The 25,515-nt window shown below is 40.0% G+C and overlaps 1 protein-coding gene across 2 annotated transcripts in view; it reads left to right on the top strand.

The window, feature by feature from the left end:
- The window catches only part of CAMK4 (calcium/calmodulin dependent protein kinase IV), a 164,476-nt gene that overhangs the window by 63,964 nt on the left and 74,997 nt on the right, over positions 1 to 25,515 (top strand). For both annotated transcript variants that reach the window (XM_080680965.1, XM_080680966.1), the window contains exon 3: positions 21,610 to 21,688. In XM_080680965.1, the coding sequence (XP_080537091.1) occupies positions 21,610 to 21,688 (79 nt within the window). The remainder of the gene's footprint in view (positions 1 to 21,609; positions 21,689 to 25,515) is intronic.

Below are 25,515 nucleotides of genomic sequence, written 5' to 3'. Positions count from 1 at the left end.
GTAAGTCATGTGTGGGCAGTGTCTCTGCTGTGGTGTTAATGTTGGTGTAAAGTAAAGTTGTAGAGAAGTCTTGTTTTGTTGTATGTTTTTATAACAGCATTCTATGGCCAAGGTGCTAGTTTGGCAAGTGTCAGGAGACTATTACGACACAGGCATGAGCGACTTCCAGATTCATGGATCTGGAAATCCAAAAATTCCCGACATGGGAGACAGTTCTGTGGTCTTTTCTGGTGGCCTACCTTAAAGCCTGCTACTACAGTCCTGTCAATAATTTTGTAGACTCCTGGTTTTCTGTCTTAGCTTTTTAGCTAATAATTTTTTTGCCTGCAACCCAGACCTGATTGATAGAGTACATATATAAAATACAGCTCTTTCCAGCTGCATTCCCCTCCCCCAAATCTGTGCTAAGTCTTTAATGAGTTCTGTTTCCATGCTGACGTGTAAAGTACACATCTTTCCTCATTCATCATTCTCCAGAAGGAAGAGGAGAATAACATTTTAGGAGAAAGGGGCTAAGCTTACCTATATATATATAAAAGGCTAAGCAACCGTATGACTCTCCGACTGGCTGGTAAGTATGATGCACACTGACCACCAGGGGCAGACGCTCAATGTAGGAACTGCTGAGCTGTGGTGACTTGGCAGAGGTGGTTCTCGGGTGACACACCCCGGAACCAGAGAGGAAGGAGCCCGATTCCTTGCGGGCTGCATAATTCCGCCTTCGGCAGTGGGTTATGTTGTTGCTGGTGCACCATTGGCCTGAATCTGGTTTACTGCCGAGCTGCCGTGACTGCAGACACCCTTTGAGCTGTGGCACCAGGTGTGGCTGGCTGGGGAGGGACCACCGAAGGTTGGCTCCAGGCTGTGTCCGCCCTGTCTAGCCCAGTCCCACCCCACCGGCCACCTTCTAATTAATTTCCTTTCGATGTGCATGAATCTGTGCACCTGGCCTCTAGTTCATTAAATAACTCAGAGAAACCATTTTGGAAAATGAGATGGTTATCAAAAGAGATAAGAATAAAACACTCTGAGAAGTGAAGTTCATAAGGGTTTAAAGGTATATTTACAACTTACATGCATTAAGATCGAAGATGAAAGAATGGCTGCTTCTCCCAAAGAGCTCTTATCTAAAACTAGAGGCCCGGTGCATGAAATTCGTGCACGGGGAGGAGGGTGTCCCTCAGCCCAGCCTGCACCCTCTCCAACCTGGGACCCCTTGAGGGATGTCCGACTGCCCGTTTAAGCCCGATCCCGGTGGGATCGGGCCTAAACGGGCAGTCGGACATCCCTCTCACAATCCAGGACTGCTGGCTCCCAACTGCTCGCCTGCCTGCCCTCCTGATTTCCCCTAACTGCTTCTGCCTGCCAGCCTGATCACCCCCTAACCCAGCCGCGGCCCGTTCGGCTCTTCTATCCGGCCCGCGGAACCGAAAGAGCGGAGGGTTCTCTTGCTCTCCCCTCCGCTCCTTTACTTTGAATATATATTAGTTAACACAAACACTCCATCCATGCTTTTGTTCTGGCCCTCTGGTCCAGTTTAAGAACCCATTGTGTCCCTCGAGTCAAAAAGTTTGCCCACCCCTGCCCTAACCACTCCCCTGCCAGCCTGATTGATGCCTAACTGTTCCCCTGCCAGCCTGTTTGCCCCTAACTGTACTCCCCTGCAGGCCAGGTCACCCCTAACTGTCCTCCCCTGCAGGCCAGGTCACCCCTAACTGCCCTCCCCTGCAGGCCTGGTTCCTCCCAACTGCCCTCCCCTGCTGGCCTGATCACCCACAACTGCCCTCCCTTGCAGGCCTGGTCCCTCCCAACTGCCCTCCCTTGCAGACCTGGTCCCTTACAACTGCCCTCCCCTGCTGGCCATCTTGTGGTGGCCATCTTGTTTCCACATGGGGGCAGGATCTTTGACCACATGGGGGCAGCCATCTTGTGTGTTGGAGTTATGGTCAATCTGCATATTACTCTTTTATTAGATAGGATAGAGGCCTGGTGCACGGGTGGGGGCCAGCTGGTTTGCCCTGAAGGGTGTCCGGGATCAGGGTGGGGGTTCCCTTGGGGCGTGGGGCGGCCTGGGTGAGGGGCCTGTGGTGGTTTGCAGACTGGCCACGCCCCCTGGCGACCCAAGCGGAGGCCCTGGTATCTGGGGTTTATTTATCTTCTACAATTGAAACTTTGTAGCCTGGAGCGGAGCCAAGCCTTCTGCTTGCTCCGTGGCGGCAGCCTTTTTTGGGGGGATTTATGTATCTTCTATCATTGAAACTTCGTAGCCTTAAGCGGAGGCCTGGGCGGGCCAGGGTGTGTGGAAAGCTTGGCTTCCTCCATCGCCGGGGGCAACCCTAGCCTCCTGCTCTTTCCAGCTCTGTGGCTGCACCATTTCTGTTTGGGTTTATGTATCTTCTATCATTGAAACTTTGTAGCCTTGAGTGGAGGCCTAGGCTGGCAAGGGCAGATGGAAAGCTTGGCTTCCTCCATTGCCAGGGAAACCCAAGCCTCCCTCCTGCTCTCTGTGGCCGTAGCCATCTTGGTTGGGTTTATTTGCATATTCGCTCCTGATTGGCTGGTGGGCGTGGCTGATGGGCGTGGCTGGTGGGTGTAGCGGAGTGATGGTTAATTTACATATTACTCTTTTATTATATAGAATTGACAAGAAATTTCCTGGAATTAGGGCAATGAAGTTCAGTTTTATTGCATGTTTTCTTCATTGCATCAGAGTCAAGGGACAAGGCAAATACAGGACTGTTTGGTTTATACTACTGGACACCTCTGATAGAAAAATGTATAATCAAGTTCATACTTGATTACTTTATCTGGCATTTAAAATACAAGTGTGTGCTTAATACCTTTATTTGTTTTTTTAAATCTTTTTTTCAATTACAGTTGACATACAATATTATATTAATTTCAGCTGTACACCCCAGTGATTAAACATTATATAACTTACTAAGTGATCATCCCGATTAATCTTGTACCCATCTGACACCATACATAGTTATTAGAATACTATGTTCCCTATGCTGTATTTCACATCCTTATGATTATTTTGTAACAACCAATTTGTACTTCTTAACCCCCTCACCTTTTTTACCTGTCCCCCCAATTCCCCTCCCATCTGGCAGCCATGTTCTCTGTATCTATGAGTCTGTTTCTGATCTGAGGGGGAGCTGAGGCGAGCAAACCTCAGATGAGTTGAAGGCTTTGGTGAGCTGGTTAAATATGCCATACTCTATAAATGCCTCAAATACAGTGGAAACTGGCAGGAAGTTCTAGTTTCTCCCCCAGCAGATTCTCCATTAATCCGAGCTCCTGGAGAAGGCAGAGACCTCCCCATTTCTCTGTCTGTCTCTTTTTATTCCTGCCCACCTCCAGGCATGTGAAGTGGCCTGTAGAACAAATCACAACACACAGGAGGGTGACTGGGAGTAAGCGCTGAAAAGAGACCATATGAAAGCACAGGCCTTAGTTCCCACATCCTAGCCAAGAGTAGAATTGGGCGCTAAACAGTGTCCCACAGGTCCTGGAAGGTGAGGCATTTGGAGGGACTCTGGAGATAAGTCCTTGTGGAGACCTGTCCCCTCCCCCCAATGACAACTGACACACAATCTCTCCCTTTAGTTGTCAGCATGTTGGATAAGTTAAATGAAGCCCATAAGACTTAAAGCAGGGTTCTATGCCCTGATTGTATCTCAGGAGTTTGGACTTGGTCACAGTATCTCCACATTTACCATCGGAACCAGGAGGATTGGTGGGCCATCGGCATACACAGGCCAACTTCACTAGGCATAACCATTGTCGGTGAGCTTCAGTTTTATATCCCATATATGAGTGAACTCATATGGTTCTTAGCTTTTTCTAATTGACTTATTTGGCTTAGCATAATGTTCTCAAGGTCCATCTGTGTTTTTGCAAATGGCAGTATTTCACCTTTTCATATGGCTTGAGATGTGTCTTGAGAGCACAGGCAGGGTTAGACAGATGAAGAGAGTGAGAAATGTGCTTCAGGGACAGAGAGTGGGCACATAGCACAGATGCAGGAGAGATGAAGACTGGAGACCAGAGCACAGGCCCCTCAGAGGCCTGTGAGTGAGGGGACAGGGTAGGGAAACAGAGACCCTCCATGGGTCCCCTATGCCAGGCTCTCTCCCCATGTACCCTTTCCCTCCATGGAGAGTCCCCTATCCCCTCTGCCCCAGCTACTCATGAAGACTCACCTTCACAATCTTTGTCCCAAATACAGTTAATATTTGATCAATAGCACATCAAGATCCACATAATGGAAAGTCTTCTTTTAATATGATTTCAACACTTTTGTAATCATGAATCTGCAAATCTATTTCTTAGTAGTATACAATAATCTAATTTTATAATAGTGAAACCTATTAATAATTAGAAACTATTGCTCTCTTTCAATGTCATTACAAGAATGTAAATTGCTTTATATTCTTCTGGTAAATATATAATATTGCTCATTTGCCCAATAATACACATTTTACATTTCAAAAGAATTGCTTTATTATTGACCAATAAATGTAATAGTGCCTTTAATTCAGAAAAGGGACAAACATCTCATCATTTTTTTTCAGGAGATTTTTGCATTTTAATAACTTTCAAAAGCTGTAGATAAAAATTTACAGAAGCTAATGGATTAATTAGTTCTTATGAATACTATAATGATATATTCTAATATAACTTTGTTTCATTTCTGTTCTGAATATGAATGAAAACCATTAAGATAATCAAATAAGTACCTTGATAATATGTTTAAGTTACTATTTCCATCTTCAGAATTAACAATATAAGATGAGGAAAGTTGACATCTACTAATCTGTGATAATATTATTGTGTTTACAGTGAACCAGAAATAATTATACACAATTGAATGAGGTTTCTCAGTCTTGGCATTTTGATGAGGCGATATCAAATTAGATGACAAAGTGTCATTTCTGAAATGGATTTGATATAAAAAAGATATTTATGTCAAAGATACGAGAACACAGTAGTGAACGATATGACAAATGGATAACATACATAGCTCCATACGGCAATTTCTGTTTAAGACCCTTTGTTTCCTGATAAACATTTTATCTTGTTTATTGCTGGATCTGCTGGGAAATTCTTCCATACTTTATTTGAAATGAATATGCATTTGTGTGACCTTTTGGACAGAGTTCTTTAAGAAAAAAACCTGTTAATTGAAAGGTTTTATTTCCTCCTTAAAATTGGTAAGGCAGGGAAAGGTCACTGCTTGCACATATAATTAGAAACTTTTGCTAGCATTAGCTTTTCAGTTGATTAGGGAGAGAAATAGTGAGCTATTTTAATTTAACATACTACTTGCCTTGTGCAATTTAATGACTATTGATTTGTTCAGATTAATTTCAAATATTAACATTGTGGGTGGTGAACAGAACAAGGACACCCATGTATTAAAGAGTTTTTTCCTATCTGACTAGGTTAGTCTTCAGTAGGGATTCTGTTATCAGCTACAATAAGGGGAAAAAGGAGGAAATGAAAATTAATTTAGCTCTATTTCTGTGCTTGGCATTGTGCTGGGCCTTTCTCAGAAGATATCTCATGTAATCCTCATGACAACCTCGGTTTTTGAGGATGGTGATCTCCATTTTTGACATATAAAGCAAGTCTAAACCTCATTTTTACCTCTTTTCCTGTAATTCTCAAACTCACTAATTCTTTTCCCCCAAGTGCAGAGGAGGACCTGAATAAATATTAGCTTAGAAAAAAATGATTTTCTGTTTGGCAATGTTTAGACAAATTCTAATATACTTTGTTGAAAAGGCTCAGTTTTTTCCAGTCTGCAGCCAGTGGCAGCTTCTTTTGCTAAATAATTTGGATTGCTGCTTGAATCACTGCAAAGGGCTGCACTGCCATAGCCAGAATCCTTTTTGTCTGCGTACGTTACACATGCTTTACTGCTTTCTCCAGGAAGCAGAACGGTGGTCTGGGTTTAAAGTTAAAGAGGGCTCAAAAAGCTTACCATTTTGTTTGGCTCATTAGGCAACAATTAAATGTCATTTCTAATTAATGTAGGCAGCAGAATAGACCACTCCATTTTAGCCATTAAATATTGCATTTTAGGCTAACTCAAATTATTTCATGGTCCTAATCAAACATTGCCAATAATAAAGAGAAGTTTGGCATCCTCCCAAGGCACTTCCAATGATTTCTAATCACACCAACACCCTGGTATGTGGCCTAATACTCTGAATCTTTTTCCCAACCTCCCTTGGCCATTCCCACTTCATAGGGATGGGGCAGGGGGTATCACCAGTTCCTTAGGGAAGAAAAAGCATCCGCTCAGTTTCTTTTCCGTGAGCAGCCTTTTTCAGTTTCAGGTCGGGGTTCTTTGTGATCACAACTGTCCCACTTAACTGTGCTCAACCATTTAGTCCCACCCCACAGACATTTTCGCAGGGGACCCAACCTGACATTTGGAAACACGCATTGAGTTGTAACCTCCTTTCCCTTCACTTTTCCTTTGAAGATTAGGACACAGATTTGGCTTTTTCTTTGAACTCAGGACCTCTGATAGAAGTTGAGAGTTTGATCTTCCTCCAGCTCTGAGGGCTGGACCCTTCGCTCTACATGGATGCTGAGGTAGGAGCATGAAGATGCACAGAGAAGGCTCTTATACAGTCATAGATAGCGCCATGTTCAACTGGAGAGCTCTATTCTTTGTTTAAATTACTTACTTTAAAAGGTAGTTTCCTTAAGACTACATTATAGTTATATTATTACAAGAAAAAAGAGTTTGGAGCCTGTAGTGTATCTTGATCCTTTACTGGCATTGATAAATCATGGGAAAGGGGATTCTATAATGTTAATTGATATTACATTTTCGAGGATAGGAATAGTATTATTCTAATGTTGCATAGCTATTTAAATGTTTCTTGGAAGGCTGAGTGAGAACAAAGATCAGAACAAAAAATGGAGACATTTTTCCTCCACAGTAAAAAGGGAATTGTTTTTGTAATTGCATTCTGGTTCGAGAATCAAGAACATACAGGAATGTATTTTGAAATTTCAAGCTGGTTTAAGTTTGTTTCCTTTGCCTTTGACTCAAAAGCAAAATGTAAGAAAATTGCTGATGAGACATTTAAAAAGAAAAAAAAACCTTACCACAGGATAGGAAAGTCTGCCAAAATGATACAAGAGCTCAAAAGTGAGGAGACCTCAGGCTTCCCTCTTTATAAACTCTGATATCAGCAGGCAGGAATAAGAAGTGGCTATTAATGCACTTGATAAGCTAATATGCTAGGAGAATTTCTACCCAGAAACTAGGGAGGCTTGTGCAACTGGGGGCAGACTGAGGCAAGGACTTGGACGTGCCAGAAAATGAACATAAAATTTAAGAGTTACATTGCAGCAGTTCAAGTTAGTTTTAAGTCATCCTTGATGTTCAGGTAGATCTATTTAATGGACTCTTCTTTCAAGGGGTATATTATTGCTAACTCTCCAAAGTCCACAATTAGTGTGAAATCATGGTAAAGCCTATTGTTTTAAGAAAGAATTTGGGTCTTCATAGGGAAATAAGCAATACTCATTGTTTCAGGCTTGGTCTTTAGGAGGTGTTCTATAATATTTATTAATTAAACTTAAAAAAATCAGTGCATTAACCAATAAGTTTAAAACACAAACTTATATATTTCTAAGTGATTTGGAGTCTACAAAGCATTTGAACTTATGTGAGCCTTACAATGAGCATGAGAGGTATAAGGCACTTTGAGGGTCAAGGAGGTGAAATGATTTGCCTCTGCTCAGGAGTAGCTTCATGAGCAAGTGACCTATAATCACACAGGTTTCTGTGCTCTGAAGAGCTCGGCACTTGATTTGATGCTTTGTTATTGACATTTTGAAATTATTAATAATTTTTGAACAAGGTGCCCTGTATTGTCTGAATGCAGAATACATTATCTTTTTCAAATAGGTCCAGAATCCTAAAACAAGTGGAGTAATATGTAAAAAAAAATTAGAAGTATTGAAAAAATATCTTATGGTAGATTATATGAAGACAGGTTGCTGAGAAAGAAGGGCAGGTTTGTATTCTATGTGGGGAGAGCTGCAGCACTGATTCATGTTAATCCCTTCAAACCTCAGCTTTTCATTATGGCAAGATGATAATTATAAGTAGTAATGGTTGGTTTATAAGTATATTAATTTAGTAATTGCATTAGGAGGAAGTACATTATTTACTATACAAAATGGTTTAGTAAGTAATAGCCACAAAAAAGTGATCAAGATGTCCATATTTGAGTTTAAAATTGGCAAAGTATATATATGGCTAGCTGAATTCATAACTCCTATCACCCACATTGCCGGGCAGTATCCCTGTGCCAGGCCTAGAAGTTGTCAGATAGTAAAACCCCAAATATGGTTCCTGTTCTCTGGGATGAGTAAGCGAGGTTTATTGAATACTATGTGTGGAGTATAAGACTCTATTGGGTTGATTGCCTTACATAACTGTGAATAACAGTTATTTTATTCCCACCTGAACTTGATTATCTAAGGGGAAATGGGAAGAAGACATTATTATGTTTGGGGGGCAGGACCAACAAACTGGAAATGTCAAGTTCTGCTATCAGTCAGAAAAAACTTAATTCAGACATCACTGTCCAGAAGAGCAGCATCACTTCTAATGATAAGATTGACTCAAACAATCTGGCATTAATGAAAGAAACATATGGTATTATGAAAGAGAGAAGTGGCTGTGGCATTACTGGAAACAAATACAAATATCTGAAAATAAATCCTATATAATAAAAGACTAATATGCAAATCCAATCTGTGGAACAACTGGTTGCTATGATGCGCAATGACCACCATGGGGCAGATGCTCAATGCAGGAGCCGGCCACTGGTGATCAGTGCGCTCCCACAGGGGGAGCGCCGCTCAGCCAGAAGCTGGGCTCATGGCTGGCGAGCGCAGCGGTGGTGGCAGGAGCCTCTCCCACCTCTGCAGCAGCACTAAGGATGTCTGACTGACAGGCCTAAACCATCAGTCAGACATCCCCCAAGGGCTCCCAGACTGTGAGAGGGCACAGGCCGGGCTGAGGGACCCCCCAACCCCCGAGTGCACGAATTTCATGTACTGGACCTCTAGTATGACAATAATATAGGTAACACTTGAAATCCTAAATGGATTAGAAACAATTTGAATTTATTGGTTTTATCATGACAGATACTGTTGATAAGGATGGGAAATAGTAACTAGGTGTAAGTGCCTGCATTTTTATTTTTCTTCTTTTATCATAATATTTTCCTTCTTTCCTTGCATCTTTCCTCCTTTCCCTTCCTCTACCTCTGTCTCTCTCCATTTTTTTCCTTCATCCTTTTTTTCTTCCATTCTTTCATACAGTACTTAAGGCATTATCATGATAGAAATAATAAAGAATAGAGAGTTATTCATTCAATTTCTCTTAAAATTCTCTAGGTTGATATTGCAGGTCAATTATATACTAGCTGGTCACAGGTTTTTATTATTAAATCACATTAGGGAGACACATACATGTAATGATATAATACAAAGCAGTGTGTGATAAGTTCTGTAATGGTGGGGATCTAGAAGATTAATTCATCAATTGAGAAAGTATTAAGGTTTCATGATGTTTCCATATAGACAGCGATGAAAGACTGTGTGCCTTAATAAGAAATCCTAAAACATGGAACAGAGATTTCCATCTCAGCTCTGTCTCTTATGAATTATCTTTTTGAACAAGACATTACCTTCCTAAACTGTAGATTCTTTATCAACGATGAATCATAATATGTACCTTGCCTCTTTGCTGGACTGTTGTGATTATCATATCATATTATTCAATTATAAAATATTTCTTGAATTCCAACTATATATGCCAGGCTCTGTGCTAGGCACCAGGGGACATAGATCAATAGGATCTTAATTCAAGGAGTTCACAGTCTGTCTAAAAATCTGCAGACTCTGATGCTTACAGAGGCCATGCTAAATTACAAGTGAGTGAAAAGACATTAAAGACCAAGGGGGCTGATGGGTTTTGTGACACACTGTAGAAAATACATCATATCTTGATGGGGCAGCCTTTGCCATAGATTTAGCTGGTTGTGGTATCCAGGAATGCTAATCCAATGTTTCTAGCTTTAGTGTTCTTAAAATGTGAGGTGTCTCTGTTTTTAATGTTGACATCTAATTACAAAAATTGTCTAGACATTTTGTAGGCAAAATGCATATGTGAAGGGTGAGATCAACTTATGAGATGCCATAATCTCAATGGCATTAGCTCTGGTCTAAACAGGCATGCATGTGAATAAACCACAAAGCAGATATTAGGTGCAGAGGTGGACCAAGCTAGCTTCAAATGACTCCAGGATGGAATGAAAAGGATGTGGTATGTGTGCCATGGGAAGTATCCAATAGATGTGATGACCAAGCTGAATTAAAGAATGACTACAATCTTGTTAAGCAGAAAATTTGAGGAGGCAATTTAAACAAAAAGGGAAGCATGCTCAAAGACTGAGTGAATTTGGTGTTGCTATGTATAAGAGGGAGGGCCCGAGGAGGTGAGACAAAAAAAAAAAGGCAAAATGGTAAATGGTCTCACATGAAAAGCTAAGGGATCTGGACCCGTTCACTCTCATAGGGATAGTGATCACAGGGGAGACACATGGTCAAATTTCTACTCTAGAAATAATGGTTCTACTAGTACCGTGGTTGGCGAACTGTGGCTCGCGAGCCACATGCGGCTCTTTGGCCCCTTGAGTGTGGCTCTTCCACAAAATACCACGGCCTGGGCGAGTCTATTTTGAAGAAGTGGCATTAGAAGAAGTTTAAGTTTAAAAAATTTGGCTCTCAAAAGAAATTTCAATCGTTGTACTGTTGATATTTGGCTCTGTTGCTAATGAGTTTGCCGACCACTGTACTAGTAGAATGGAGGTTTGAAGGGGAGTGAGATAAGGCCTATTTAAGAGACTGTGGCAGTAGCAATGGGAATTATGAAGAGATTTAAATTTATTTGTAACTGACAAAGCATCCTATTCATGTGTGATACTATTAATATTTTAATTGATATTAAAATGCAGAATCTTCCACATTTTTAACATCTCTGTAATCAGAATGCATCCTTCCGCTCATGGGACATGGTTGTTAAATGGGGGCAGGTTTTCTTTCTTTCAGTGATCATAGCATAATGATGCCTCTTCAAACTGATGGCATCTTTGATACAGTGAAATGGAATAATAATCATGGTCTTTTAATCACTAAACTGAATTTGAAAGCAGAGAAGTGGAGGAAGTTCTACAAATGATAATCCCACCTACCTCTCTGGAAGGGAGCCTTTAAGACATTTCTCTGCCTTGGTGACCAACTGTCCCTAGCTCCCAAGCACTAACTGGATCAGGGAGGCACCTGTGTACGGGAGGTGTGCAAACGGGAGAGCAGAGGGGCCACAGGCCCTCTCTAAAGGACAGTTGCTATTTGTGTTGTGCCAACTGCTGCTGGACACGAATTAAAAATGAGTGTTGCCAGATTCAAGAGATGATGGAAATATGAAATTTTTAATAAAAGGTCTCAATATTTAAATGTTGGCAACACAGCCAACATTTTAAATAAGCCTGTGCAGGCCAAACAAAACGTATCTGTGTGCTCTGTAAGCTACTAGCCTTGTCTCTCTGCTAAGCCTCTTGTTGAAGGAGTGATCATACTGATTTCAAATCCTTTCAGTTTCATAATATTAAATGCTAAATGTCGCTGAATGCCAGTGACAAGACTATAAGTCTCATCTAGGAAGATGAAATCTTCCTCATCTCTATCAGCCATCTGGTACAGCTCTCAGCCACATGAATTCTTTAGAAGCAGCGGTGGGGGTAGTCTCAAGGCCTGTGATCTAAAATGGGTTTGTTATTTTGTCCTAAAATATGTCCGTCTGATCATGTATTCAACAGGAAAAATTGAGCATAGTGTTTTGAAATAATAAAATTACATCTCATGCTTCAAAATTCCTTTCTTCTCCAGAAACAATAACAAAAGCTGTTGGTGTTTTAAAAGCGGCCTGGAATGCCAAAGGAGGATTTAATTCAGCTCTTGTAGATTTATCATTTGCTAATCTCCTCCAATCATAAACATTGTCGACATTTATAACGTACTATTGATAAATGCATAAAACATAAACATATTGTTTTTCTCTTTTGCAACATTAATGTCTGATTCAAACTAAATACGGTGATAAAAATTAAGACTGTAAGGGAGGAGTTCTGCTCTGCCAGTGATGGAATGGCAGGTACTGTAGTTGGCCTTCTTCCATATATGACTTGGACATACTGCATGAGACAGTTGTCTTTTGTAACTGAACAATTGACAGTAAAGGGCTGTGACTCCTGAGAGAAGGGAAACACAAGGTCAGTACCACATTCACCTTGGCTTTCTAACTGGGGCAAGTATGGGGCTTTATGAAGCTAGGCAGGAGCAGTTGGGAAGGAGCTGTGAGCTAACAAATATATGGGAGGGAAGATAGGCATATATTGTTGGAAGACACTGCATCTATGGCCAAGGATTGAGAGACTTCACTGAGCATCTCAGATATTTAGTTGAGATCTCAAAAAGATCACTTAAGAGTAAAGATCATACCCTAAAGAAGGACCATGACATAGGACAAAGAACATAACTCAAATAGATCTGCTGTAACAACAAATAAAACCAAACTAAACAGGATCAAATAGATTTGTCAACAATTTAACTGCCTGCCACTAAAAGCCAATTCTCTTTGAAAGAAGATAATATAATCCAAACTCCCTATTGTGTATCATTTTACAATTTTGATCACACAATAAAAAAAAAAAAGGTACCAGACATTCAAAGAAGCAGGAAATTGGACCCTTAATCAAGGGGAAGAAAACAACAGTCAATAAAATTGACTTGGAGATAACCCAGATGTTGGATGAACAGATGAAGAGTGTGAAACAAATATGGTAAATTTATTCAAGAACATGAAGCAAAATATGGGCATAGTAAGTAAACATATGGGGCATCTCAGCACAGAAATAAAAACTATAAAAAAGAACCTAATGGAAATTTTAGAACTTAAAAGTACTTACATGAAATTAAAAATTCATAAGCGTAAGACTGGATTGGAGGCTGCAGAAGAAAAGGTTAGTGAACTTGAAGATAAATCAATAGAAATTACCTAACTTGAAGAATAGAAAGAAAAACAACTGGTAAAAATGAACAAAACCTCAGAGGCAGTAAAGCATCAAATAGACTGTCAAATTACAGCGGGAAGGTTAGGGAGAGGTGGGGGAAATAAGAGATCAACTGAAGGACTTATATGCATGCATATAAGAGTAACCAACGGATGCAAAACATTGGGGGGTGAGGGCATGTATGGGAGTGGGGTGGGGGGCAATGGTAAGATATGTACACATATAATACCTTAATAAAAAAAATTAAAAAAATAAAAAAATTAAAAAAAAGAAACAAACAAAAAAATGAACAAAACCTCAAAAACTTGTGGGAAAATAGCAAGTAGGCTACTCTACATGTAATATGTGTTCCAGAGGGAGAGGAGAGAAAGAATTAAACCGAAAAAAAAATTTTAAAGAGATAATAGGCAAACATTTTCAAAAGTTGGTAAAGAATATTGCAGATCCAAGAAGCTCATTGAGCAGCAATCATAATAAATTAAAAGAAAACAAAACATTGGTATGTGGTCAAAACTGAAAAGAAAACACCTTTAAAGCAACCGAAGAAGATACAATGATATGAATAACTAATACCTCATCAGAAAGAAGTGGGGGTCAGACACACTGGAATAATACCTTTAAAGTTGTGTGAAAAAACTGTCAGCCAGAATTCTATATCTAGTAAAAATATGTCTCAAAACTGAGAATAAAATAAAAACATTAAAAAATACATACATTTTTATTTATTTCAGAGAGGAAGGGAGTGGGAGAGAGAGATAGAAACATCAATGATGAGAGAGAATCATTGATCAGCTGCCTCCTGCACATCCCTCCACTAGGGACCGAGCCCTCAGTCCAGGCATGTGCCCTGACCAGGGATCGAACTGTAACCTCCTGGTTCATGAGTCAATGCTCAACCACTGCACCACACTGGCTGAACAAATAAAGACATTTTAAAATAAATGAAACAACTCCAAGTAGGAGGATATGATATATATAACCCTGATACTGAAATAGGGTGCTTGCCCACACCCATGCAGGATTTAGCAAGTAAATGACCCAGAGAAGGGGAAGGTAGTTATGGACAGAGTCTGAACCCAAACTCATTAAAACCTTGGTCTGAAACGCTTCTTAAAATCTGGAGTTCAATATCATTGCTCAACATGATATTTTTGAGATTTACTTTAAGACTGTAATATTTAACTTCCTTGGAACACCTCCAGGTCTAATAACAACTTTTTAAAATCTAAAGGTTAGCCATTCATTCTTCAAGTTGTAGATTGAAAATGCCAAATCAGTAATTAAGTCTTATCAGCCGTTTTCCTCCAGTTCTTTATTGGCTTAAGGTTCCAATTTCTCTTGTCTTTGGTGACCAAAGAACATTTTGAAACAAGTATTGAAGAGCATTGAGGAGTTACAGGCTGACAGAGCTGGAGGACTGTCACTGGAATGGGACAAAGTGTGTGCTGACATTAAACACTTAGAGACTGACTCGTTCAGGCTCCTGTTCCTGAATATGACTTTACTTTCACCCCCAAGAAGAATTAATTATGAGGTTATAACCAGTCTTATTTAATAATTCATCTAATTAAAAATCAATGAAAAGAGTAGGCTTATTAAACAATAGCAAGTCAATCATGTAGAAGCAATATAATATGTAGAATTGCACACATTATCTTTTCAACACATGATTGACAGTTCTTATAAATCACAGTTTTGCTTTTAAACCTTTTCATAATGAGCATTAGGAGGCTCTTTCCTGCAAGCACATATACACATTGAAAATTAAAAAAATTAAACATCAAATGCAAAAACAAATAAAAAGTAATAAATGCATTAAAATTTTTTAAAATGATTAATATTTTGATATAACTATATTCTTTAACCAAGCACCTACAACATTAGAAAATTACAACAAGATTCTTTGGGTTCATTTCAGGACCCCTCCCATTAAAAAAAAAAGTGAAACTCTTCAGTAACATACCGCCTGATAGCCTCAGCAAAGATAGTTTTACATGGCTATGCAGCATATCATTGCAGAAATACAGAGGGAGCAAAGAAACAGTAGTCAGCAGTGTCTCCAGACTTCTGTCTTTTTAGAGAGTCTGTATCTGAAGTTCTCTTGCATTTCCGAAGAGCAAGTTGTAGGTTTGATGGGAAGGGAATCCAAGCCTCTATTGCTTCAGCCTAAACAACCACCAATGTCCCACTAGGTTCGCTCCCCCAAGAAAATCAGTCTCTGATTTATAGTCTCCCTTACTGGGAGAGTGCCCGTGATGCTAAATTGTCTGAACATTGTGCACTCTCATTCTGATTCCCTAAAACAGCGATGTGAGTTCAGACTTCTGACTTCCTGCTTTCATTTCGAATCAGAATTGATCTCTACCTGGCCCTTTGAATGCATTCAGATATCTGTCTCTCAGCTGGTGGGTAGACAGTTATAGGTCAATGTGCTTGGATTTCTTTTGCAGGAAATAATAAAATTGAACCAATCTCTCCTTAAAACAAAAAAGGAGAGCAAAGGGGAAAATAAAGGAGTAAGATTATGAAAAAAGAAAAGAAAAAAACATGTTTTATAAAAGAGATGAAAAAAAATTGATAGTTGTTCTTTAAATGTTTGAGTGGGAGGAACATGTAAAGATAAACTGTAGGTTAAAAAGCCCCCCCCTTTTTTTGTACTAAGTAGCCCTAAATGGGTAGCAAAGGACTCTATACTTGAAATGTCTCTAGGAAAATAAATATATATGGAGCTTTTTCCATACATCATAAGTTTGGCCAAGTCCCAACATCAAATGCTTCTTTTTTATTTAAAATATATTTCTTTATTGATTTCAGAGAGGAAGGGAGAAGGAGAGAGAGATAGAAACATCAATGATGAGAATCATTGATTGGCTGCCTCCTGCACACCCCCCACTGGGGATCGAGCCCGCAACCTAGGCATGTGCCCTTGGCCGGAATCGAACCTGAGACCCTTCGGTCCGCAGGCTGACGCTCTATCCACTGAGCCAAGCCAGCCAGGGCTCAAATGCTTCTTAATAGCTTAACAGGGGCTGTAACGTGTGTGCATATAATGTCCTATATAATAAAAGCCCAGTGACCAAAACGGCAGAACAACCAGAACTACCAGAGATCAGAAAGACCGCTGCCCCACACCCCGGCCAGCCCCACCCCCCAGTGGGGACCCCCACCCTGATCTGGGGCCCCCATCAGGGCAGGTCGGCTGGCCCTCACCCGTGCAGCGGGCCTCTATCCTATATAATCCTATATAATAAAAGGGTAACATGCAAATTGACCCTAATGACGGGACAACCAGAATGATCGCTCAACCAGACACTATGAGGCACACTGACCACCTCTTGGTCTCTTTCCCCGGCTGGTAGGCTCCGATCATCCAATGGCGAACGAGGAACCAGGGTGGGTGGTGGCGGGGGGTGGGGCCAGCTGCAGGCAGCCAGGGAAGATGGCCCTGATTGCAGGCCAGGCCTAGGGACCATACCCACACACGAATTTCATGCACCGGGCCTCTAGTATACATATAAAATAGCATATACATCACATTACTGTTATCATGTACACATGATAAAGTAGGTTTGACTACATTTTCTTAATTCTCTGATATGAAACAGGTAGTCTACATTTAGGGCTTTTTTGCCTTTAACTTTTTGTTAAATAATCAACCATATTAGACAAGACTAGAGCTAAAAAATTATTTTTCCAAGATTTCTGTTAAACAAAAGCAATTTGAAAGTAGAAGTCAGGTTCTGATTCCCAAGGAGTATTGATTTTCTTTCTCATCAAATGATAGCAGAATAATTTCTAGTTTCTATATTTCTTGGCCATTTTGTTAAAGAATATGTTCAAAATGAATGGACATGAGTAGTGAAGCATTTTTTTTTCAGTTGAATAACTCTGAATATAATATCCTCTAATCTCTGATCTTTTTCTTCCTTTGGATCTCAGAAAGTTTAATGTTTATTCTCTCTTTATATCATGTATTTTGAAGCAAGAATACAGCATTATAACAAAATGTTATTTTTATATTAAAATTTAACTGTTACTGTGCACAATAATTTTTATTTTTATATAAACATACTAAATTTATATAAAATTTATATATTTCTGAAATTACATTTATACACATTGTAATAATCATTTAATTTTAGCAAAGGATATAAACTATATTTTGGAAAAATTACTGAAATATTATTTTACATAAATTTATATGAGCTGTTCTTTTCTTTTTGTTGTTGTTAATCCTCACCCGAGGATATTTTTCCATTGATTTTTAGGGAGAGTAGAAGAGAGAGGGAAAGACAGAGAGAAACATCGATGTGAGAGAAACAAATCAATTGGTTGCCTCCTGCATGTATCCTGACCAGGGCTCAGGCCAGGCCGGGGAAGGGTCTGCAACCAAGGTACATGCCTTTGACCTGAGTCAAACCTGGGATCCTTTGGTCTGCAGGCCAACACTCTATCCACTGAGCAAAACTGGCTAGGACTGTCCTATTCTTTTAACTTAATATTTCGACACTTTAAAAAGTTATTTCTAAAATTGTACTTATGTGAGGTGATAGATGTTAACGAACATTATTACTATTGTGGCAATCATTTTACAGTATTCATATATCAAGTCATTACCTTGTATACCTTAAACTTTCACAATTTTATATGTTAATTATATTGCAGTGAAGCTGGAAAAAATTAAAAGGTCTGTAACATTAATAAGTCCATTACTTAGCAAAATAAAATAGGACTTGCTTAATAGATTCCTCATGTACAAAAAATAAAAAGTTAATTCTAACATACTTGTGTCCTGAGGTTGATCAATCAAGGGTGTATTTTGTTGAAAAAGTTTTCTTAAAGCTTTGCTAAGATAACGGTTTGTATACTGAAATTATTGATAAATTAATGTGAAGAGTCATACAGCCTATAGCAGGGGTGGGCAAACTTTTTGACTCGAGGGCCACAATGGGTTCTTAAACTGGACCGGAGGGCCGGAACAAAAGCATGGATGGAGTGTTTGTGTGAACTAATATAAATTCAAAGTAAAGGAGCGGAGGGGAGAGCAAGAGAACCGGATAGAACAGCCGGATCCGGCCCGCGGGCCGTAGTTTGCCCACGGCTGGCCTATAGGCTTTTGAACATAGCTTCTTTCACTTAGGGTGTTAATTTAGAGAATCACCCAAGCTGTTATGTGTACCCTCATTTATTTCTGGGTAGTCTTTCACTATATAGATGTATCACATATTGTCAGTCCATTTCTCAGTTGAGGGATATTGGAGTTGTTTGCTGTTCTGGGGGATTACTAATAAGCTGCTATAAAGATTCATGTTCAAGTTTGTGAGTGAACATAGCTTTCATCTCACTTGGGTAAATACCTATGAGTGAATGGATGGATCATATAGTATTCTTTTTTAAAAAAATCTTTATTGTTGAAAGTTTTACATAGGTTCTCATTCTTATCCCATTAGCCTTTTCTAGCCCACTCCGGTTTCCCCCGACCCGCCCTCACTACCCCATCATCTGTGTCCACAGGTTATGCATATATGCATACAAGTTCATTGGTTGATCTCTTCCCACCCACCCTCCAAAAACTGCCAAGCTGTTTTCCAAAGTGGCCCTATCATTTTGCACTTCCACCAGCCATGTATGAGAGTTTCATTGTTTCTGCATCCTTGCCAGCCCTTGATATTGTCTCTCTTTCTATAAGGTGTCTAATTGTGGAGAGCGGCTACAGTGTTTGGACAGGTTCAAGCCTCGGACTAATGAGAGGGCATAGTCCTCTCATGGCCAAGTGCAAGTCCCAGCTTGGAGGGCAGAGCCCTCCCAGCACAGTTATAGCCAACAGCTATAGTTGTAAGCTTGAACCTATGGTCCCAACACGTGGTCCCACCTGCCTGAGTGATGTGGGCTTGATAGAGTTCAGGTTCATGTAATTGAGTAGGATCGAAACCCACGAGAATGTTGTAAACATCTTGACCACGCCCTTACTTTGCCTCGCGGCATCTGGCTATAAAATAAAGATACGGCTTGTAGTCCGTGGTGCTGTCAATAGCTCTCCATCAGAGAGGCTCTCCATCAGAGAGGGCAGCGTCCCACCGAGACCCAGCTTTCTTCTCTTGTCTGTCTTTTCTCAATCCTTCACCGCCCCCACTCAGGCTCACTGAACCTGGCGGCACATAAGGCGCCTTGGGGCTGAGTATGCCATGGCCCTGCTGGCTCGCCACATCAAATAAGTAAGTAGTTGTATCTTATTGTGGATTTAATTTGCATCTCCCTCATGACTAATGATACTGAGCATCTTTCCTTGTGCTTATTTTCCATCCAGATATTTGCTTTGGTGAAGTATATGTTTAAATATCTTACCCATATTTTAAATGCATTGTTTGTTTTCTTATTATTGGGCTTCAAGGATTTTTATAATTCTAAATACAAGTCCTTTGTTAGGCATGTGATTTGTATATACTTGTCTCCCTGCCTGTGACTTTCAAATAAAAGTATTCTTATTTCAAATGAAGTCCTATTTATTTGTTCTTTCATGCACTGTACTTTTGTTTGTTTTTTATAAGACAGCATGAAATATTTAAGGCTACACAATTTTCTCCTTTGTTTTTTAAAAAAGTTTTAGAGTGCTAGGTTTTACATTTATATTTGTGATCCGTTTTAAGTACTTTTTGTATAGTATGAGGTGTATGTAAAGATTTGTTTTGTTTTTGCATATGGGTATATGTCTAGTTGTTCTAGCACTATTTATAGTTGGAAGGACTGTCCTTTCTTCACTAAATTACTTTTTCACCTTTGTCAGAAACCAATGGGCCATATATATCTGTAAGATGATTTTTGCATTCTTCTTTCTGTTTCATTTGTCTCCATGTGTATTATTCCTCCAGTACCACTCTTTTGATTACTGTAGCTTTATAATAAATCAAGTACGTGAATCCTCTAACTTTGAAGAGAATGTGTATTCTGCTGTTTTTATGTGGAGTTCTCTCAAATTGCCAATTAGGTTAATTTAGTCGAAAGTACTGTTCATGTCTTCTACATCTTTAGGGACAATTTGTCTACTTTTTCCTTTTTATTGATTGTTAACAGTGTGCTTTGAAGTCTCCAACTATATTAGTAGATTTTTTTATTTCTCCTTTTGGTTCTATCAGTGTTTGCTTCTTGCAGTTTGAAGTGCTATTGTTAGGTGTATACACAATTATATTTGTTATGTCATCTTGGGGAATTGACCCCTTTATAGTTAATATCTCTATCATTGTTCTGAAGTCTAGTTAACCTAGTATTAGTATAACTATCCTGATTTATTTTCATGGTGTTTGCATGTTATCTCTTTCCTATCATTTTATTTTTAACCTATTTGTACCCTTCTATTTATTTCTTTATTTAAACTTTATTTTTATTGTTGACACTATTACAGATGTCTCCATCTCTCCTCCTCTACTCCTGTCCCCCACTTCCCTCTGGCCGTCACCACACTGTTTTCTGTGTCCATGAGTTATGTATATATGTTCTTTGGCTAATCCCTTCACCTTTCATCCAGTCCCCCCATTCCTCCCCTATGACAGCTGTCAGTCTGTTCCATGTATCCAGGACTCTGGTTCTATTTTGTTCATCAGTTTATTTTGCTCATTAGATTCCACATGGTTTTCTATACACAGCATATAGTTTGGTCTTGATTTTTCAATCCAATCTAGATTTTTTTTTTTGCGAATGGAAATGAAAAAGAAAAGTAGGGGTACCTGGTTCATAGGTTGATGCTCAACCACTGAGCTACACCGACTGGGCTCCTTCAAGCTATTTTCCCCTATATATCTTTCACAATTTTAAATAGTATTTTCTCCTGAACATCTCACACAACTCTTTTTGTTAGGCATGTGAAATAAATGGTAGCAGTATTCACCAACATAAAGGAGCCAGGATCTCTATAGGACTAACACTGGCTCTAGGAGAAAGTCAGGGCACCAAATGGTGTAAATTCTCAAAGAACCCAGCTCCCTTGCCAACTAGAGGAGACTGCCCTGACCAAGGGCTGAACTTAAATCCTCTCACTGATGCCACCATGCCTTCCTTTACTCCAGACTCACACTTTTAGGAAAGCTCAGGGGTTCTCAAGTTGAGTGGATATGCACCCAACAAGCCATTCTCACCTGAAGGCCTAGTTTATTATGGAGCCACCAACTGCAACAGTAAGCATGTTGTTGTTTGTATAGGGATGGGGCAAAGGGAAAGAGTGGGCTGGAAACCCTGGGAGTTTTTTGGAGCCAGCTACATTCAGTTGCAAGAGAAAAAAAATAATCTCAACAGTTGGGTGGGTTCTACAGTAGAACTTATAAACAGTTGTCAACTATGAGGTTAACTGCAAGAGATACGTATTTTCAAGGTTTCCCCTTTATTGCATGTCCAGAGCATAACATTTTCTTTTTTTTTTGTCTTTTTCCCCCTCAAGGGGTGCTACATCCATTGTATACAGATGCAAACAGAAGGGGACTCAGAAGCCTTATGCTCTCAAGGTGTTAAAGAAAACAGTAAGTTTATTTCATTATATATACTAGCATCTCTAAGGGGTCTGTTCCCTGAAGAAGCCAAACGCCCTGATGCAATGGGCAAAGGGGCCAAAGAGCCACTTATTGCAGTTAACTCATTTGCATTTCAATTATGAGGGTGCAACCAAATGGGTTGTTTGTTGTCTGATGGGAACTGCTTGTGCCTCTGAAAGCAGCTGGATGTGGGGAGGAGAAGGGTGGAAAGGAAAAGCATTTAGAGCTGGCAGGTGAACCTTGCTTTGTGTATCAGTCATGATTTTAGATATACATATAGGCCTAGATTGGGTTTGCTTCAGTGAATTACACCTGGACAAAGGCTAATGTCTCTGGGACTGAACTGGCTCATCTAAGGATGTTTGTTTGGGGATTTCTTCTTTTTGCTCTATACCTGTAGGAGAACTGGGGAGGCAAAAGTTACTTAGGCTCATCTCCAGTGAGTGAGAAATGCAGGTGAAAGTTCAAAATACAAATGCCAGTAGGATGTAACTACTACACCGCGTGCCCCAGAGGGCATTTGTCATTCTGATGCCCCACATGTATTTTCTGTCCTTAGGTTGTTTCTCCTTATAAAACCACAAAAAGACAGCATTTCCTTTTATAGCACATTCTTCCTTTCTCAAATTTTATGTCAACAAATATGTGAAATATATACATACTTTGGAAACACAGTTATAAAGTATACTGAGAAGTATCATGAATTTGAAGTCAAATAATGCCTGCTTTAGGGCAATGGATTTTTTTCCCTAAAGACAACTTAGTATCACCAGCTGTTTATGCATCGTCTGGCACAGGGAAATTTTAGAATCTCATATAATGAAGATGAGAATAAGAGCACAGGGTTTTCAGTCAAGTAGAAGTAGCATAATATTAGGAAACAATCTCTGAGAGTTTAAAGCCACAGCAAACTAACAATGACAGTTTAATTGAAGTTGGTAATATTTTTTAAATGTTTTTATAGATTTCAGAGAGGAAGGGAGAGGAAGAGAGAGAGAGAGAGAGAGAGAAAGAGAGAGAGAGAGAGAGAAACATCAATAATGAAAGGGAAACATTGATTGGCTGCCTCCTGCACATTGGACTGAGCCCGCAACCCAGGCATGTGCCCCGATCAGAATCAAACCCGGGGCCCTTTAGTCCACTCTATCCACTGAGCCAAACTGGCCAGGGCTGAAGTTGGTAATTTAATGGCAATTGCTACTAATCCACTCTATATTCTGGATTTCCTGTTTGGTGTAGGCAATGATTTAAGTTATCCCAGAATGTAGAGGAATCTTTTGATTGGCAAGGTTTGGAATTTTCTCTTAAATCAATTTCTTATAGTCATAAAATTTATTTGAACTAAGGATTATTAAAATTTCTATGAAATAGAATTTTCTGTTAAATATTTGTTTCTTATCTAAGTTGGCATGCTTTATCCAGAATCATACATGAGACGTTTTTGGACTTGGTTGTATCCTTTCCTGCAGGTTAAAAACATTGTCAGTAAAATGTGTGAGTGGTTATTTTTCTTCTCATATTTGAGGAAACCTTTAAGGGCACTAGATATATGAAAATACAGAAAAATAAACATTCAGAAATGACTTGTGAATGCTCAAGTGAGTGCTGGTTTAAGTAAAAAACTTTGGTTAAGACATTTGGTAGGCTCCTGACTCGTTCTCATTGGAAAGTAAAGCACTTGTTTGCCCTCACTGTATTCTCGTCTCCACCTCTGTTGTGGAAACATCTTCCTCAGAAGGCAGGCAGGAAGAGGACGTGCATGGGAACCAAGAGTCAGATGGAGCTGCAGAGCAGTGCTGCAAGGCAGATGTTGTCAGACACAGTCACTGCTATGCCAAATGGAAGGAGAGAAAATCCCCTGGAGAAACCTCAGCTTTGAACACGAATTAGATAGACTCCCCGGCATTGTTTTCTGGAATAAACCATGCATGGAGAGGAGAGAAATAGCAGGCAAAACCTCAAAGGGGGGCGGGGGGAGAAGAAAAAGAAGGGAAAAAAACCCACCTCAAAGGGCAATTGCCCCCAATGTTTTATTCCACATAGGTCATGGAGATGGAAACTTGCTTATCTGAGTGAAGTGAATGAAGCTGAAGAATCTATAGAGGGAAAGTGATGCAGGGAAAACAAAGTATTTTCCTAGCAAATCCAGCCAAGGATCTGCTCTTGAGGGGAAAAGGGGATTTCAGAAAACTTGAATTATTTATGCAATCTATTATATGGAGCCACATAAAATTACCTCTATTAAATCATTTTTCCCCCTACAAAATGGCAGTTTTATGTGGCTCAATGTAGTAGGTACATATTGTTTAAGTCAACAACTTTGGGACCACTATACTATTTCACTGGATAGTTTGTTAGGTTGTCATTTTATGACTAGACCTAAACCTAAGAAATCTGAAAGATTGTCTGTCTATCTATGAGAGTTTCCTAAGGCTGCCATACTAAGCTACTACAACTGACTTAAAACAACAGAAATTTATTCTCTTATAGTTCCGAAGGCTAGAAGTCTAAAATCAAGGTGTCAGCATGGCTGGTTTCTGCTAGGGCTCTGAGGGAGATCTGTCCCATGCCTCTTTCCTTGCTCCTGATGACAGCCAGCTATTGCTTGGTGTTCCTTGTTGTAGATGCATCACTCTACTTGCTGCCTCCTTGTCACATGGCCATCTTCTCCCTGCATGTCTGCACATCATCATTCCTCGGTGCAAGTCTGTGTCCAAATATCCTTCTTTATAAGGACACCAGTCCTATTGGATTAAGGGTCTACCCTACTCCAGTATGACCTCATCTTCAATTGACTACTTATATCTACAACAACCCAATTTCAAAATAAGGTCACATTTTGAAGTACTAGGGAGTTAGGACTTCAACAAATCATTCTTTTTTTGGGGGTGGGGGCCCATTCCTTCCATAATACTATCTATAAGAAGTGCAGTGAAAGTTTCCTACCTCTTTTACAGTTAATTATTTAATAACAATAATTGTCTTTCCCAGGATTTATTTAAGGACTTTTTCAGGACAGTTTATCCACATTTTATTTTGTGGTAGTATTAGGTACCTTTCTCATAGGTTAATATTTTATAAAGAATTCCATTTACATTGGCAATAAGAGACTTATTTCCCTATAAAACACCCTGATCATCATTGAGAATCCATTAGGCACTCATATATTTTTGGTAGACAAATACTCTAATTTATCCCTAGGAAGACAGATTAAAGCGCCAGCTCTTATGGAGAAATTCATATCCCATTGTTGGTCAGGTACAGGACATAGTTAATACTGATAATGAACATGAATTATCATGTTCAGACCATCGGGTATTTTAGCTAATAAAATATCCCTGTGGGAAATTAACATGTAATTATAATACAAATATTTTTATTACCATATTAGAGGCCTGGTGCACGAAATTCGTGCATGGGGTGGGGTGTCTCTCAGCCCAGCCTGCACCCTCTCCAATCTGGGACCCCAGTGGGATCAGGCCTAAACGGGCAGTTGGACATCCCTCTCACAATCCAGGACTGCTGGCTCCCAACCGCTTGCCTGCCTGCCAGCCTGATCACCCTCTAACCACTCCCTTGCCAGCTTGATTGATGCCTAACTGCTCCCCTGCCAGCCTGGTCACCCCTAACTGCCCTCCCCTGCTGGCCTGGTCACCCCTAACTTCCCTCCCTTGCCAGCCTGGTTGCCCCTAGCTGCCTTCCCCTGCTGGCCCGGTCACCCCTAACTGCCCTCCCTTGCCAGCCTGGTCTCCCCTAACTGCCCTCCCCTGCTGGCCTGGTCACCCCCAACTGCCCTCCCCTGCTGGCCTGGTCAC

The sequence above is a fragment of the Plecotus auritus genome (assembly GCF_963455305.1).
Source record: "Plecotus auritus genome assembly, chromosome: 7".
Lineage (NCBI taxonomy): Eukaryota > Metazoa > Chordata > Mammalia > Chiroptera > Vespertilionidae > Plecotus > Plecotus auritus.
This window is presented reverse-complemented; position numbering and strand designations above follow the sequence as displayed.